A 15717-nucleotide genomic window follows, 5' to 3' on the forward strand; every position below is an offset into this window, starting at 1 on the left:
TGAGTATATTCAATTGTGAAAGTGTTAACGGTTTTCTTTTCCTTGTTTTCTTGTTGTTGCTTTGTTTTTCTCTGTTGTCACCAGGGCTTTCCTGCGAGAGATGGCAAGAAACCACAGCAGTGAAGCTCTCTGTCTTGCAATGAGAGCATGGAAACTTGGGTCTTGCTCAGGACAATATTGGCAAGGGCGCTATCCAGACCAGCTCCCTCACCAGCCCTAAGCAACTGTTTCTCTTAAGCACGACGCCATCAGGTCACGAGAGTTTAAGGAAGGCTAAGTGTCACCTTGAATCACCAAGCACAGTCACGCCGACAAGCACATCCTAAAAACCAGCCCCTGCTTCTGCAGACCACGTGCACCTGCTCCCGCCCTGGGACCCATTGACGCCCCCTAGGAGGCAGCAGAGACAGCGGGAGTGACAGATACACTGCACTATTCCCATTAGTCAGAACCGTGGCGTTTCCCTGGGAGCGTGGACACCCAAAGGCAGGAACTGCAAGTCTGTGGAAAGCACGCTGGGTCTCTGGAATCTTCTCTAGATCCACATACACTACTATGTATACACTAAAAGCCTGAAGTGGTTTCATTCTGTAAAAAAAAAGTTTTCCATATAGGACAAAAGTGAAAATTACCAGGAAGAACAAAATCTACCACAAAGTGTCATGCTCAGAAACGGGAAAGGACTTTTAGCCAGGTGTTTCCCAGGAGACACAGCCTAGCACCGAGAATGCCCGGGCAGCTGCTGGCGTCACATCCGCTCAGTGAGAACGGTAGCCAGTGTCTCCCAGCAGCTGGTTATCATCACCCCCACTCCACGGCGGCACCACGACTCAAAGACCCCACAGGCCAAGCGCTCCTAGTCCTGAATGGCTGAGTAAGACAAGACCAAGTAACCTGATTCCCTTCTGCCCTGCCTCATGGCCCACTCCCACCACTGCCTGCTCTTCTGCCCAGCCCAAATTCACCCTCTCGGCCTGAGGGCAGAGCCTGTCTTCACCACCGGGCACCTGGCAGGCCTTGGCGCGCACACAGCCTTTCACTTTGAAGTATTCCTGGTACTCAGGTGGCGTCTCTATGATCCCAAAACTTCTACAGGTGATCGATCATATGGCTACCAAAAGCACTTGTCAGCGTCCCCTTCGGTGGTGATTTCCCGGGGACCTTTAAGTAAGAAATGCACTTACGAAATTTGCTTCGTTAGACTCTGACTCTCCTGATGATTTTAATTTGTATTTTCTTTAAAAGCTTTGCTGTATTGCATATATGTGAAGAATGACACACTCCTATTGACTGGAAGACTGAGTACCAAGAGGACCAATGTAATGTGGAGAGTTCTAGTCCCTGAAGCTCCTGGTCAACTTCAATATATTCCTAAATATAAGCATGCATACATGCATGAATGTACACACACACACATTAATGCACATGTGTACACACAGTACACACACACACCTAACACTTGACAGTTTTACCTACAACTTTCAAAAAAGAAAAATCAAGGATGCTGAACCACACAGACAAAGCCATCACCTGTATTCCTAACATCTCCCCCAAAATGCTATGGGAATAGTTGTTTCCAGGGCAGGAAGGGAGTTCTTTTTTTTACTTATTTATTTATTCCCTTTTGTTGCCCTTGTTGCTTTACTGTTGTTGTTATTGTTGTTGTTGTTGGATAAGACAGAGAGAAATGGAGAGAGAAGGGGAAGACAGAGAGGGGGAGAGAAAGACAGACACCTGCAGACCTGCTTCACCGCAGGTGAAGCGACTCCCCCGCAGGTGGGGAGCCTCGGGCTCAAACCAGGATCCTTAAACCGGTCCTTGCACTTTGTACCACCTGCACTCTACCGGCTGTGCTACTGCCCAACTCCCCGCAAAAGAGAGTTCTAACAACCTGGTTTGTCCATCTCTCTCTCTCTTACTTTTTTACCAGAGCACTGCTCAGCTTTGGCTTATGGTGGTGCTGAACCTGAGACCGTTGGTGCCTTAAGCATGCAGACTCTTTGTATAACCCCTGTGCTGTATCCCAGCCCCGCTCATTTCTAAAACCAAAATTAATACTCGAAACAAACAAATGAAGTGTTTCCTTAGAAACAGGTTTTTGAATACTGTTACTAAAAAATTCCACGTAGGGGCCAAGTGGTATTAAGCACACGTTACAGTGCACAAGGACCCTGGCTCAAGCCCTGGTCCCCACCTGAAGGGGAAAGCTTTATGAGTGGTGAAGCAGAGCTACCAGTGTCTCTCCGTCTCTCTTCCTCTTTATTTCCTCCTCCTTGCCTCTCAATTTCTGTCTCTACCTAATAATAAATAAAATATTAAAAAAATATATTTAAAAACATTTCCATTTAGGGGCTGGGTTCGAGCACACATTTTTTTCACATGTCCAAGGACCTGTGTTCCAACCCTAGGTCCCCATATGCACATGGGGAAGCTCAAGAGCAGTGAAGCAGTGCCACAGGTTCTCCTTCCCTCTCCCTCTCTATCCTCCCATTCTTCTCAATTTCTCTCTGTCTCTGTTAAAAAAAAAAACAAAAACCTAGAAGTGGTGGACTCATCATGCATGCAGATGCTAAGTCCTGGTGATAACTCTGATGGCAAAAATAAATCAATAAAATAAAATTTAAAAGTCTCATTTTTGATCCTTTCCCATTTATTTGAGTGTGATTTAAAAAACACTATTTAGCCCCAAAAATCTAAATTTTAGAGTAAAGGCCAAATAAAGTTCAACATATCTAAAGTAAAGCTAGAAACACGGGTACTTCCAATTTCCAAGGACAGAAAGAAAATTCTGTTTAACTGGAGAGCATCCACTGACAGTCGCCTTGTTTGCTGCTCTCTGTACTAACTGCAGCAACTGTTAGTTCTCTGCTTTGCAGGAAAGGACACCGGACTCTGCAGCTGGCTTCCTGGTGATGATGTGAGCGCCCCCTTTGCTTCCAGAGGCGGGACTGTTAGTCAGCACCCATGTTCAGCGGGGAAGCAATTACAGAAGCCAGACCTCCCACCTTCTGCAACCCACAACGACCCTGGGTCCATGCTCCCAGAGGGACAGAGAATGGGAAAGCTATTGGGGAGGGGATGGGATATGGAGATTGGGTGGCGGGAATTGTGTGGAGTTGTACCCCCCCCATCCTATGATTTTGTTAATGTCTCCTTTCTTAAAATAAATAAATAAATAAATAAATAAAAATAAATAGCGTTTTGGAAAGGAAGCAGATGCTTGTCTTCTGGGATATTTTCACTTCTGGCATCATCTTGCCCCCCACCTGCTGTTTTCTGCTGACACTGAAACCGGTGTGCTGCCACCTCCCACAGGCAAGGGGGGCAGGGATCCCAGGGGTGCAGGATGCCTGGCTGGGGGCCTCCATGCAGCAGGTCAGTGAGGGCACAGACCTAGGCGAGTAGGATCGGCTCATCACCGTAACAGGGCCAGTGCAGATGCAAGAAAGAACAGAGAAAAAGTGTTTTCTAGCAAGAGGGGAAGAAGCTGAAAACTCCAACAAGGACTGTTGGAGTGAAAAGGGAAACACTGGACAGAGCACATCCGGCAGGATGGGAAGCAGCAGCTCTGGGCAGTGAGGAGCAAGCGGACAGAAGCAGGAAGGGATTCCACTGGAACGTTCAGAGTCGACACTCCAATTGGACACTAACCACCGATTACCGTTGTTTAGAGAGGAGGGCTGTTCTAACAAGCAGGACTTGGAAGTTTATTGGGAAAAGTGTCTTTGAAAACTGCTCCAAGTCAGGGCTCCTTTGTTATGGGAAGCAAGGCAGGTGGCCAGTTAGAGAGAGCTCTGCCCACTTCCTCACCCCTACTCGGAGGGGCCCAGCAGACCTACCCAGCAAGTGCAGGGTACTTACTGAGCCAGCTCAACCCAGCCCCATTACTACAGTGCGTCCAGACCATAACCTTCCCCGTTTAAAAAGCCGAAGTTTCACGGGTATTTACCACCTTTATGAGCGAGGAGGGAAGAAAAATAAGGAAATAAATACTGGTCTCCCCCTTTAGTCAAAAGCAATAAAGCCTTATATTTTATAATTTTGGAGAATTAATTGAATTGGGAAAGCTTTCAAAAACCTGTATGATGTTGAGCTGACAAATGACTACATCGTCAAGTGAAAAAAAAAATTTACGGGAATCGGGTGGTAGCGCAGCGGGTTAAGCGCAGGTGGTGCAAAGCACAAGGACCGGCGTAAGGATCCCGGTTTGAGCCCCCAGCTCCCCACCTGCAATCGGTGAAGCAGGTCTGCAGGTGTCTATCTTTCTCTCCCCCTCTCTGTCTTCCCCTCCTCTCTCGATTTCTCTTTGTCGTATTCAAAATGACAACATCGATAATAACTACAATAAAACAACAAGGGCAACAAAAGGGAATAAATATAAAAAAACTTTTAAAAAATACATTTTCAAGTACGAAAACTAGTATTAAAAAGCTTTAAAACATTCTTACAGGAGACAGCACAATGGTTATGCAAAAGGTTTTCATTCCTGAGGTTCTTTGGTCCTAGTTCAATCCCCAGCACCACCATAAGCCAGAGCTGAGCAGTGCACTGGTCCTTCTCACTGTGTCTCTGTATTTCTCTCTCTCATAAAATAAAATATTAATAAAAATTTTTTTTCTGGTAGTCCAGGAGGTGGCACAGTGGATAAAGCATTGGACTCTCATGCATGAGGTTGTGAGTTCAATCCCCGGCAACACGTGTACCAGAGCGATATCTGGCTATTTCTCTCTACCCTCCCCCTGATCTTCTTCATGAATAAATAAAATCTTCCAAAATTTTTTTGTCCCCTAGGGGCTAGGAAGAGCTTGCGTGGATAGTGCACCTGCTTTGCCACTCACACAACCCAGGTTCGAGTCTGGTTCTCACCACATTGAACAAAACTTTAGTGCTGTGGTGTCTTTGTCTCTCTTACTCTACCTAAAAAAAGAAAAAAAAAATCAGCCCACAGTGGTGAACACAAAAACAAGTTCCTCCTTGGGGATCACGCAAATTAACTGAAAAAAAAACAAGCAGCAGGCAATCTTACTTACACTTGGAATAGGAAGAAGCAAGCCAAGGGAACACAAAATGTCAGATGAAAATAAACTCTGAGGCTTTCACAGCAGAACCAAGGCTACTCAAGAGGCATGGGGTCGCCACAGAGCTGGGGGGGGGGGGCAGCCTGACACACTAGGTAGAAGGTCAATGGCTCTGTCAGTGAGTGCGGCGTGGGAGCACACGTCTTGAAGGAGTATGAAACCTGCACCCCTAAAATATGCAGCTTTATAAACCAACAGAGTTGCTTCAATTAAAAACAAATTTCCAAATTGCTTCTATCTATATACACAACATGAATTGCTCTAAGGGAATTTTTCTTTTTTTTGCCTCCAGGGTTATTGCTGGGGCTCGGTGCCTGCACTATGAATCCACTGCTCCTGGAGGCTATTTTTCCCACTTTTTAGTTGTTGTTGTTGCCCTTGTTGTTGTTGTTATTGCTGTCATTGTTGTTGGACAGGACAGAGAGAAATGGAGAGAGGAGGAGAAGACAGAGAGGGGGAGAAGAAAGATACCTGCAGACCTGCTTCACCGCCTGTGAAGTGACCCCCCCCTACAGGTGGGGAGCCGGGGGCTTGAACCCAGATCCTTACGCCGGTCCTTGTGCTTTGTGCCATGTGTGCTTAACCCACTGCGCTACCACCCGGGCCCCGCTCTAAAGGAATTTTAAGGACATTTATACACTTTCCTAAAATACAGGTATGCAGCTGCTAGAGCAAGGCAAAGTCATGATGAGTTTCTAAGGTAACACAGACCCTAAAATTAGAGGGAGGCACAAAATTGTTAATTTTGGCAATTTCCTTCTATAATAAAGGAATGTAACTTACATTATTAAAGTAATGGCAAAATCCACAGTTGGTTACAAATGCTGGGAATGAAGTGAACCTGTACCTTCAGAGAGGCGAGTGGGTGCTCTGGACCAAGCAGGCTCCAGTGGAAGGAGGCGAGGTCTTCATCGGGCAGGATGTGGTTTCCTAGGAGACAAGCAGGAGGGTAAGAGAAGTCCTGGTGGCGGCGGCGGCCCTGGTGGGCACTGGAGGCTGACACCCTGCCCACAGTCTGTACTCTGCCCCTGCTTGTTGGAGACTGTCTGCAGTGTGACTTCTCCAGGATCACCGTGTTTGAGACACCTCCTACACTTCCACACAGAAGCTGAGAACTCTTCTCCAACCCCACGTCAACATAAAGCCACACCCGGGGGATTCTGCTGAGGGGTCAGCTGCGTTCACACTGAGCCGGCAGCGGTTTCCTGGGGCAGCATCAAAGTCAGCACCGGTTTGCAGAAAGCCAGCCTGAAGAAGGCCGGAGGATACCGACACCGGTAGATAAAAGTTTCCATTTGCCAAGCGACGACTGTGGTTTACACCGTGTCTCTTAAACTGGGTTCACAGCCAAAGGCAGAACCTGGGCGGGTATAAACTGTCCCTAAGCAAGGTTAAGTGACAGAGATGGCTGCCTGTGCCAAGGACCGACAGCCCTGCTGTGATTTCAACCAGCACCTACAAACAGATGTGAGAGGAAGCATACAAAGTCGATGAGAGTCACTAATGAGCCAGGTGCCCCTTGCAGGGGCTGGGCACAAACCCATATTCAGGTGAGCACCGACACCAGGGGCCACTCGCAGCTGGACACGCTCCCGTGTGTTAGTTCTTGCCATTTGATTTCAAAGCCGTGATTTCCTGAATCACTGTGATTTTTACAGCACGATTCATTTCATTATCTCCACACAGAGGTAGAATTGGTTGATTAGTTGCTAAGTAGAAAGCAAAACGTGGTGACATTTACAACACCGGTCCTCGCTAACGTCCTGAATTCTTGGAAATTTAGACTTTAATCAAAACAACACGGAGAACAAAAGAAACCAAGTCCTCAAAGAATGTTTCTTTGTTCAGGACTGTTGATGCTTGTTATTGACGTTATTGGAAAAAGGCACCGCTGACATCTGAGGACCTACTGCATTCTAAACAGCGCTCTAAGGAGTGAGTACCTGGAGCTGGGGTGGGGTGGGGAGCCTGAGGGGACGTGTACCCAGACAAACATTCAGTCCTTCAGAACGTTCTCTCCTCTCCCTCACTGACCTGCACAGGACTTTGATCTGGTGAAGAACTAGCTCAGGTTTTTTTTTTTCCTCTTTTCTTTGCTTTTTTGGTTGTTGATAAGGTGCTTCACCTTTCTGGGCTGACCTTTTCAGATGGGGGTAGGGGGTGTACCACAACACCAAAGGTGCCCAAACCCGCCAGAGCTGCAGTGCTCTCGTGGGGTGATGGAGGTTACAATCTGGGTCCCGCACATGGCAGGGCTCCTAGGAGTTCTCCCAGGTGACAATTACCTCAGCTCTTTACATTTTTGGTTGATTGTTATTATTGTTGTTGTTGTTATTTATTTTCCCTTTTGTTGCCCTTGTTGTTTTATTGTTATTATAGTTATCATTATTGTTGATGATGCCGTCACTGTTGGATAGGACAGAGAGAAATGGAGAGAGATGGGGAAGACAGAGAGAGGAAGAGAAAGACAGACACCTGCAGACCTGCTTCGCTGCCTGTGAAGTGACTCCCCTGCAGGTGGGGAGCTGGGGGGCTGGAACTGGGATCCTTACTCCAGTCCTTGCGCTTTCCACCAGGTGTGCTTGACCCGCTGTGCCACCGCCCAAGCCCCCCCCCCTTTGTAAAGTGTCAACCTCAGAAAAGTATGTTAAAATTGGGGGTATAACTTATGAATACTCCACTTAACGTCCTTAAAATTATTTAACTATACTTCCTATAACAAATTTTTTTTTCTTCTGAGTTCAATGAAACTTTTAAACAAGATTCAAATAAAAATGCTCACCAAATTCAATTCACTTGTAATATACCTATATTTTTAAAAGCAAACTCCAAGCCCCAAATTAATCCATTACTAAAATGTTACTGTTGTTTTTCACGAATTTTGAAATCTCACAAAACAATACAGCTGAAACAGTAACTGGCCTTAATTCCTAAGACATACATGCCATGTGCCTTTCTTTTTAAGCACAGCACCATTCAGCTCTGGCTACCGGTGGTGCCAAGGACTGAACCTAGGACCTCTTGCACGGATCTTCTCTGAGCAACCACGGGGCTAGCTTCTTGGCCCCTATTTTTTTTTAAAGGTGTTTTTATTATCTTTATTTATGTATTGGATAGAGACTGCCAGAAACCGAGAGGGAAAGGATTCGGAAAGGGGGAGAGACAGAGAGCCATTTGCTGCTCTGCTTCACCACTAGCAAAGCTTTCCCCCCTGCAAGTGGGGACTGGGGGCTCGAACCCGGGTCCTTGAGCGCTCAACCAGGTGTGCTACCACCCAGCTCCTGGCCTTTACTGTTTTTAAAGACAAACAAAATCCTTCCAAACCTCGAATCAGTTAACAAATCTGTATCCTAAAAGGATACAATTTCCATGTTCATTTAAAGTCAATTAATAAGGCCGAGTTATTTTCTATCACATTTAAATGTGACTTTTTATAACATGTCCAGCCATGTGATCATCTCCTTATTATTATTATTACAGTTGCTGTTGTTACCACCGGGGCTGTTGCTGGGGCTTAGCACCTGTGTGATCCCTCTATTCCTGCCTGGCAAGTTCTTTTTTAGTGTGTGCTCTGCTAGGTGAGTCATCTCACTCAGAGCTATCCTCCTTCCTATATGCTAATATCTGAAAATATGACTGTATATGTACAGAATTCACGTTAAACCTCCAACTTCTAAATGACAACAATGCCTTCAAGAAAAAGGGCAGAAAACAGTCAAGCATTAACTTTAGGTTACAGCCAGATAAATCAAGACAACTTGTGGACTTAGAATTGTGTTGGCTGGATTATCAACTGAACAATTATTTTTCAGCGGGCTACATTAACAAAGAAAACTAAAGCAAGATATTCTTTCTGGATACCTGGCGGAGGTTCCTCCAAGGGAATGTTTTAAAACATTCCTCTATCTATTTAGTCAAAATGCAGGTGTTGGAAACAAGGTAAGTTCGTTGTTATTGTTTTTCGTTTATGGCAGTGAGTATCCTAGAAATGAGGAAAGCAGGGGGGTTGAGCGGTAGCGCGGAGGGTTAAGCGCACACAGGGCGCAAAGCGCAAGGACCGGCGTAAGGATCCCGGTTCGAGCCCCTGGCTCCCCACCTGCAGGGGAGTCGCTTTACAGGCGGTGAAGCAGGTCTGCAGGTGTCTATCTTTCTCTCCCCCCTCTGTCTTCCCCTCTTCTCTCCATTTCTCTCTGTCCTACCCAACAACAAACAACATCAATAATAACAATAATAACCACAACAAGGCTACAACAACAAGGGCAACAAAAGGGGGAAAAATGGCAGTGGATTCATGGTGCAGGCACTGAGCCCCAGCAATAACCCTGGAGGCAAAAAAAAAAAAAAATGAGGAAAGCATCAAAGTGCTAACTTCACAGCTCGCTCTGTTCTTGGTAAACATTGCTTATGCCAAAGTTTTATATGCCTAATTTTCACAGTGAGAATGTGTTAACATTTGTGATTTTCAAGTGTCATTCCACCCTACCCCGCCCCACCCCGACTCTGAGAGTATCCACACAACTCATTTTTTACAGCCTGGAGTGGGAAACACATACTACTGAAGAGGAAGAGTATCTGCTAGACCCAAAACTCTAAACAGGAGCTGGTGAGGAAGCCGGTGAAGAAGGCTCTGAGGAAGGGACCATGCCGGGTCCTTCTACGCGAAAGCTGTAACCCCGAGGCACTCCCACCACACGGACACACTGAGCGGTCGCTATGTCCGGTCGCTGTGTCCCAGGCATGGTCAGCTCGGCTCGGACATTACCCGAAAGCACGGCTGCGCACACCCGACCTACCTACCTAGCAGGGCAGCAAAGATGGGGAAGCGGTTTGGGTTCAGGTCCAGCTGCTTGGCCACTTCGTGCATCAGATACTGGCTGGTAGTGAGGCTCTTCCCGTTGCGGCTCAGTTTCAGGGCGTGGGCGCTGAAGTAGTAGGGGATATTGCACAGCGCGTAGTCGGAGTCGTAGGCAACCAGGCCGTGGAAACCATTTTCTCTGCAGAAACCGATCACTTCTTGATGGTGGTCCTCAATGCTCTGCGCGACCTGCGAGGGACAAAGGAGGAGGCTCTGTCGGGGGCGGCCCGGGGCAGCGCGAGCTCAGCACGCAGACACATCTGCACAGAACCCACACATCCCAGATGTGGAGAATGCCGGGGTGCGCGACGCATGGCCTGGGTGGGTAAGTCATCCTGAATCTAAGCCACGTCACTAGGGACAGACAGACACCACAGGTTCATTTGGCTTAGCGTGTTAAAAGACTGTTCTGTTTGGACTGGAGTAAGGATCCCAGTTCCAGCCCCCGGCTCCCCACCTGCAGGGGAGTCGCTTCACAAGCCGTGAAGCAGGTCTGCAGGTGTCTATCTTTCTCTCCCCCTCCTCTCTCCATTTCTCTGTCTTATCCAACAAACGACATCAATAACAACAACAACTACAACAATAAAACAAAGGCAACAAAAGGGAATAAATAAATAAACTATGTTAAAAAAATGAGAAGGGAAAAGGAAATAGAAGAAGGAAGTGAAGTGTGAAGGAATGAGTCGGAGAGGAGCCATTACCCACAGCGAAGCCAAAATGACTTCTTCCAAGTAAATCAAATGTGTCAGGCTAGTAAAACAACCATAGGAATTTAAAAAAACAGGTATTATCTATCACCTACCTGTCTGCTAGTTATCAGGCATGCTGGGATGTGTCTACTAATAGCTCACAGGCCATGAACACAATTTTCACCCAAACCCCACCATCAAGCTTATCCTTGGCCAAGGACCACTCCTGAGATGGGCAACTGGTTGCCTTTTTGACAGTGAAAATGATAAGCCTGTGGGCTGGGCACACCTGGTTGAGCACATGTTACAATGCGCAAGGACCTGGGTTCAAGCCCCCAGTCCAACCTGCATGGGGAAATCTTTCCGAGTGGTGAAGCAGTGTTGCAGGTATCTCTCTGTCTCTCTCTCTCCCTCTTTACCACCCACTTCTCTCGATTTCTAGCTGTTTCTATCCAATAAATAAATAAATAAACATAAATTTTTTTAAAAGGAAGGAAGGAAGGAGGGAGGGAGGGAGGGAGGGAGGGAGGGAGGGAGGGAGGAAAAAGAAAGAAAAGGAAATGACTAGCCAAAGCCTCTTAGCTTACACTGGTTCTCTGCTACTACTTCAACTTCCAGTTACCTAGAGTCTGGGACACACCCGGAAAGAGCAGGACAGCACCCATATAAATGCCCCCCCCCCAGTTCTTTCTAGTTCTAAAAGGACCGCAAGACACTAAGGGGGGGGGGTATGTCTTAATATCTATATAAAGTCATTCTGTGTTGGGAAATTGTGCAGATGTGGTTGAGCTTGGCAATACCCCCCCCCCAGGGTATTGCTAATTCCTACCAGTTGAATCCCTAGCAACGGTTGCTAGGGAGGTTCTACCTTTCCAGCCCCTCCCATTTTTCTCTGTCCCTCTCCTAACTGCCTATGCATTGTAAAGCCACTTCCGTTTCTGTCTTGTCTCTCCCGTGTCCCAACCTGGAAGACGTGCAGATTGGGAGGCGGACACCGGCCACTGCGGTTTTTGGCTCCACATGGTTTTAACCAGGTGCCTACACGCCCAACTCTGGGACACCCACATGAATAAAGATTTGTATTGCTACCACCATGAACTTGGTTCCTGGGCTATCTCTCCCTCCCACGACACTAGCTCGACATTCTGTACTGCTAACCTGAAAGTCTGAATTCTCTGCTTCAATCGGTTACATAGACATTTACATTTCAGCCATGTCATCAGATCCCTGTCTGGTCCCTGGGTCTGTGACAGCAGCTTCACATGTTCCCTAAGGGACCTGAACGGGAGGCTGAGTCACACACCCCTCACCCCCTAATGACAGGAGGTCTCCAAAATGCGACAGGTGACAGGCACAGAGCATGGGGCTGGAGGCTAATCATGTAAGCATGGGAGCTGAACACTAAAATGTGCTATTTCTAGGTTTTGAGGGCATTTTGTTAATCCATTTTCCCAAGAAACTGTGGCTGGGGCAGTTCAGAACCTGCTCTACCCAGCTCATGACAATCAAGTGTTCCCATGAACCCCACCTGTGGCTTCTCTCTCTGAAGGGAGAGGCAGGGGCTTTGCTCCCGGGGTGAGAGGTTTTGACAGCAGGAGGGGCACAAGTGTAGAAGCAGGTGCAGGGAACACAGCAGGAAGGACTGTCTGTCCCTGTCCTGGGCCAGAGTCGGAGATGAGTTTAATCTGGCTGGTGTGCAAAGGCTGTTAGCTCATAAAACCTGGGCAATCCACTGCCACCCTTTTACCCAACAATTCAGCTCCATGAAGCAGAGCCTGAGCAGCCACAGGGCCAGTAAGGGACACAGATAAGAGAGACTGGGAGAGGGAAACGGACTCTGGGAAAGAAGGTATCTCTAAGGTAACACGAAGTCAATTCAGCAACTGCACGGCTTTGTACCGCAACTTGGGGAAAGCTTACAAAAATATAAAAATGCTTCAGACACAATGCCCGGTACGCACAACTATGCAGACCCACACAGACCAAAAGCACTGTGCAGGGAGTGGAGTCACACTCTTACACACACACAGTGGACGGGGCAGAACGGGCAGTGATACACATGTACTTCCTGCACTAGAGGAGCCATGCTCGAGCCCCCCAGTTCCCATCTGCAGGGGAAGAAGCCCCCCAAACACTGGAGCAATGCTGCAGGTGGCTCACCTTCTCTCTGCCTCTTGCTCTCCCTCTCTGTCTCTCGCTATCAAAAAAGGGGGGGGTGAAGGAAGGAAGAGAAGAGAAGAAAGGGGGGCTGGCCGTGGATAATGGTGGAGTCACGCAGGCACTGAGTCCCAGTGATGACCCTGGTGACAAATCGAAACAAAATCGTTTTTAGTGGTCCTGGAGACTGCACAGTGGGCAGAGCACCAGACATCCCAAAGTTGATCATCAGCATCACACATGCCAGAAAGATGCCTTGGTGTTTCTCTCCCTCTCCCTCTCCCTCTCATATGCCTTTTAAAAACATTTTAAAGGAAAAAAGTGCAGGAGCCCATCAGGCAGTGAGCCTGCCTCACAACGTGCAAAGTGCCTGGGCCCCAGCATCACATGGGAGGCTTCATGTCTCTGGGGGGCAGCTCGAGTGCTGAGGTGTCTCTCCCTTTCTTGCTCTAAGGGGAAGAAGAGGCCCGGGAGTGGTGAAATCACACGTGCGAGGCCCCTTAAGAGTAACAGTGGTCCAGGAGGTGGCCCAGTGGGTAAAGCTCTGGACTCAAGCACGAGGTCCTGAGTTCAATCCCTGGCAGCACATGTACTACAGTGATGTCTGGTTCTTTCTCTCTCCTCCTGTCTTTCTCAGTAATAAGTAAATAAAATCTTAAAAAACAAAAAACTAACGGGGTATACAAATGTATATAACATATTATTAAAAAAAAAAAAAGGTAACAGTAACAGAGGCTGACATCCCTCACTCCCGTCATCTTGGTGCACATGCATCCTCTCAGCTCCAGGCCACAACGCAGCCTCGCCGAACGCTTTTCACACAAGAAGCACCAAAGAATGAAAAATGCCCGTGGGAGATGGGAGGTTGCCCAAGTTGTCTCTGAATCCTCCGGTACGGATCAGCAGGAGGTACTCCTTCCCACACAGCATCGCCTGGCCCTAGAGTGCCCTGTGGCGGGCACTCCCTTCCCCGCACCCAACACAAGGCCTGGTTCACTCAAAACACTTGACTTCATAGTGGCATTAAAAAGCAAACTTAACAAACTTTTAATAATTCACTACAGGGCTAATTTGCAAATGATTAACAATACCTAATCCTCCCCCAACACACACAGTGAATAAATAACTGCCAGCTAGAATTAAGTCTCCCAAACAAAAGATACAGGAACGACGCCCAAGCACGGACCCAAACTTAAAGCCAGGCAGGGCCATCTGCACAGTCTGGGCCTTCTGTCCCTCTCAGTCCCAGCACAGTGGTGGGATTCAAATGAGCAAGTCCAGCCTGGCCCCAGGCCCAGTCTGCCCAGCTAGGAACTGCAGTTAGCAATCTCCAGCTTTCAGGAGTCTAGTATTTTTGGCTCAGTTGAGAACCACTAAGCCTTTATCTGAGGAAAGCAGCACGGCATCAAGGTGATGGGAATGTGCCTTTCCAAAGGACAGGTGGACAACAGACATGGAGGGAGCGGCGAGTAGGAAAAAAAGGAAGCCAGGCACCTCGAACAAACATTTTTACAGTGACAGTCTGAGGGGGTGGGCACAGTAAGGCTGTGCGCCTGCCCAAAGCACACAGCTATGTATCCCATTCCACAGAATAAACTCTGGGTGCTGGCACAGCTGGTTAAGCACGCACGCTACAGTGTGCAAGGATCTGGGTTCAAGTCCATAGTGGTAAAATACAGCTGCAGGTGTCTCCCCCCCCCCCCCAATTTCTCTGTCTCTATCCAATAATGAATAAATAAAATAGAGAGAGAATAAACTTTAATGTGCAAATGACAAAAAAACCAGGACACTGGGGTCCAAGACAAACCCATCAAAATCTGCTATAAACTACATGAAATCAGAGGCAGGAGCCGCCCTAAAGAACTCTGGACAGTGATGTTCACTGGAGCCATAAGTCGTGCTGCAGCTACCTAGGACCTGAGCTCGGGTGGTGACGGCTACTGGTAGGCTGGTTATCTTGCTGTCAGGAAAAGGCATGCCCAGCACAGAGCGGGTGCCCCGTGGTGGTGGGCAAGCCAGGAGAGTGCAGGCAGCAGCCCAGATACACAGACCGTGAGAGGCATGCAGCTCACAGGCCATCATAAGGGCCCTGAGTGGAGGCTGCAGAGTCCAGCAAGTGCTGGGAACCTCCAGTGGTCCCAGAGATCAGAAAGGGGGTGCAGCGGACACAAGGCTCACCACAGACCCCAGTAGTCCATGCAACCCAGTCTAGCAAGGATGGACCAATACACACGGACATAAATACAGGCTTCAGTAAACAAAAGAGAAAAGTTTAAGAAGAGAATCTTCCCAACAGGTGGGGTTTAACAGGGGGTAGACAGCATAATGGTTATGCAAGAGACTCTCACGTCTGAGGCTCCAAGGTCCCAGGTTCAATCCCCCGCACCACCAGAAGCCAGAGCTGAGCAGTGCTCTGATAAAATAAAATAAAATAAAATAAAATAAAATAAAATAAAATAAAAAATAAAATAAAATAAAACAGTAAATAAAAAGTACCCAGGTGGAATGTAACACCCTCCCTTCTGTACCCCTGCCAATGTGAACTGAACCTAAGGAGGGCTTCCAGACAATGGGCAGGTTACAACCAGCAAAGAGAACAACCCTCAGGCCACAGAGCAGACACCTGCAGGTGCCACTATGACTGAGCGACCAAGGGCAGTTCTGCAGCCTGCCCCCGCTGCCCTCTCCACTGCAGTAGCTGCTGCCTGCAGTCTAGCACACAGGAAGCTGAGCAGAGGATGCAGGCACTGGTTCTGCAGTGGATTTTTTTTTAAGTCTAAAATTATTCCAAACATAAGAAGCTTATATTATGGGACTGAGTAAGACACACACAGTTGAGTGCCCATGTTACCATGTGCAAGGTTCAAGCCCCCAGCTCCCACCTGCAGAGAGGAAGCATCATGAGTGGTAAAGCAGAGCTGCAGGTGTCTCTCTTCCT

General features: G+C 47.8%; 1 protein-coding gene across 1 annotated transcript in view; it reads right to left on the reverse strand.

Annotated features, from left to right (window-relative positions):
• Nucleotides 1-15717, reverse strand: part of FAM120A (family with sequence similarity 120 member A) — a 114005-nt gene that overhangs the window by 79866 nt on the left and 18422 nt on the right. Inside the window, exons 2-3 of the mRNA XM_060200551.1 lie at nucleotides 9876-10122; nucleotides 5926-6008 (exon numbers count right to left, since the gene is read on the reverse strand). Coding sequence (XP_060056534.1) covers nucleotides 5926-6008; nucleotides 9876-10122 — 330 coding nt within the window. The remainder of the gene's footprint in view (nucleotides 1-5925; nucleotides 6009-9875; nucleotides 10123-15717) is intronic.

Source organism: Erinaceus europaeus, chromosome 10 (assembly GCF_950295315.1).
Source record: "Erinaceus europaeus chromosome 10, mEriEur2.1, whole genome shotgun sequence".
In the NCBI taxonomy this organism is placed as follows: Eukaryota; Metazoa; Chordata; class Mammalia; order Eulipotyphla; family Erinaceidae; genus Erinaceus; species Erinaceus europaeus.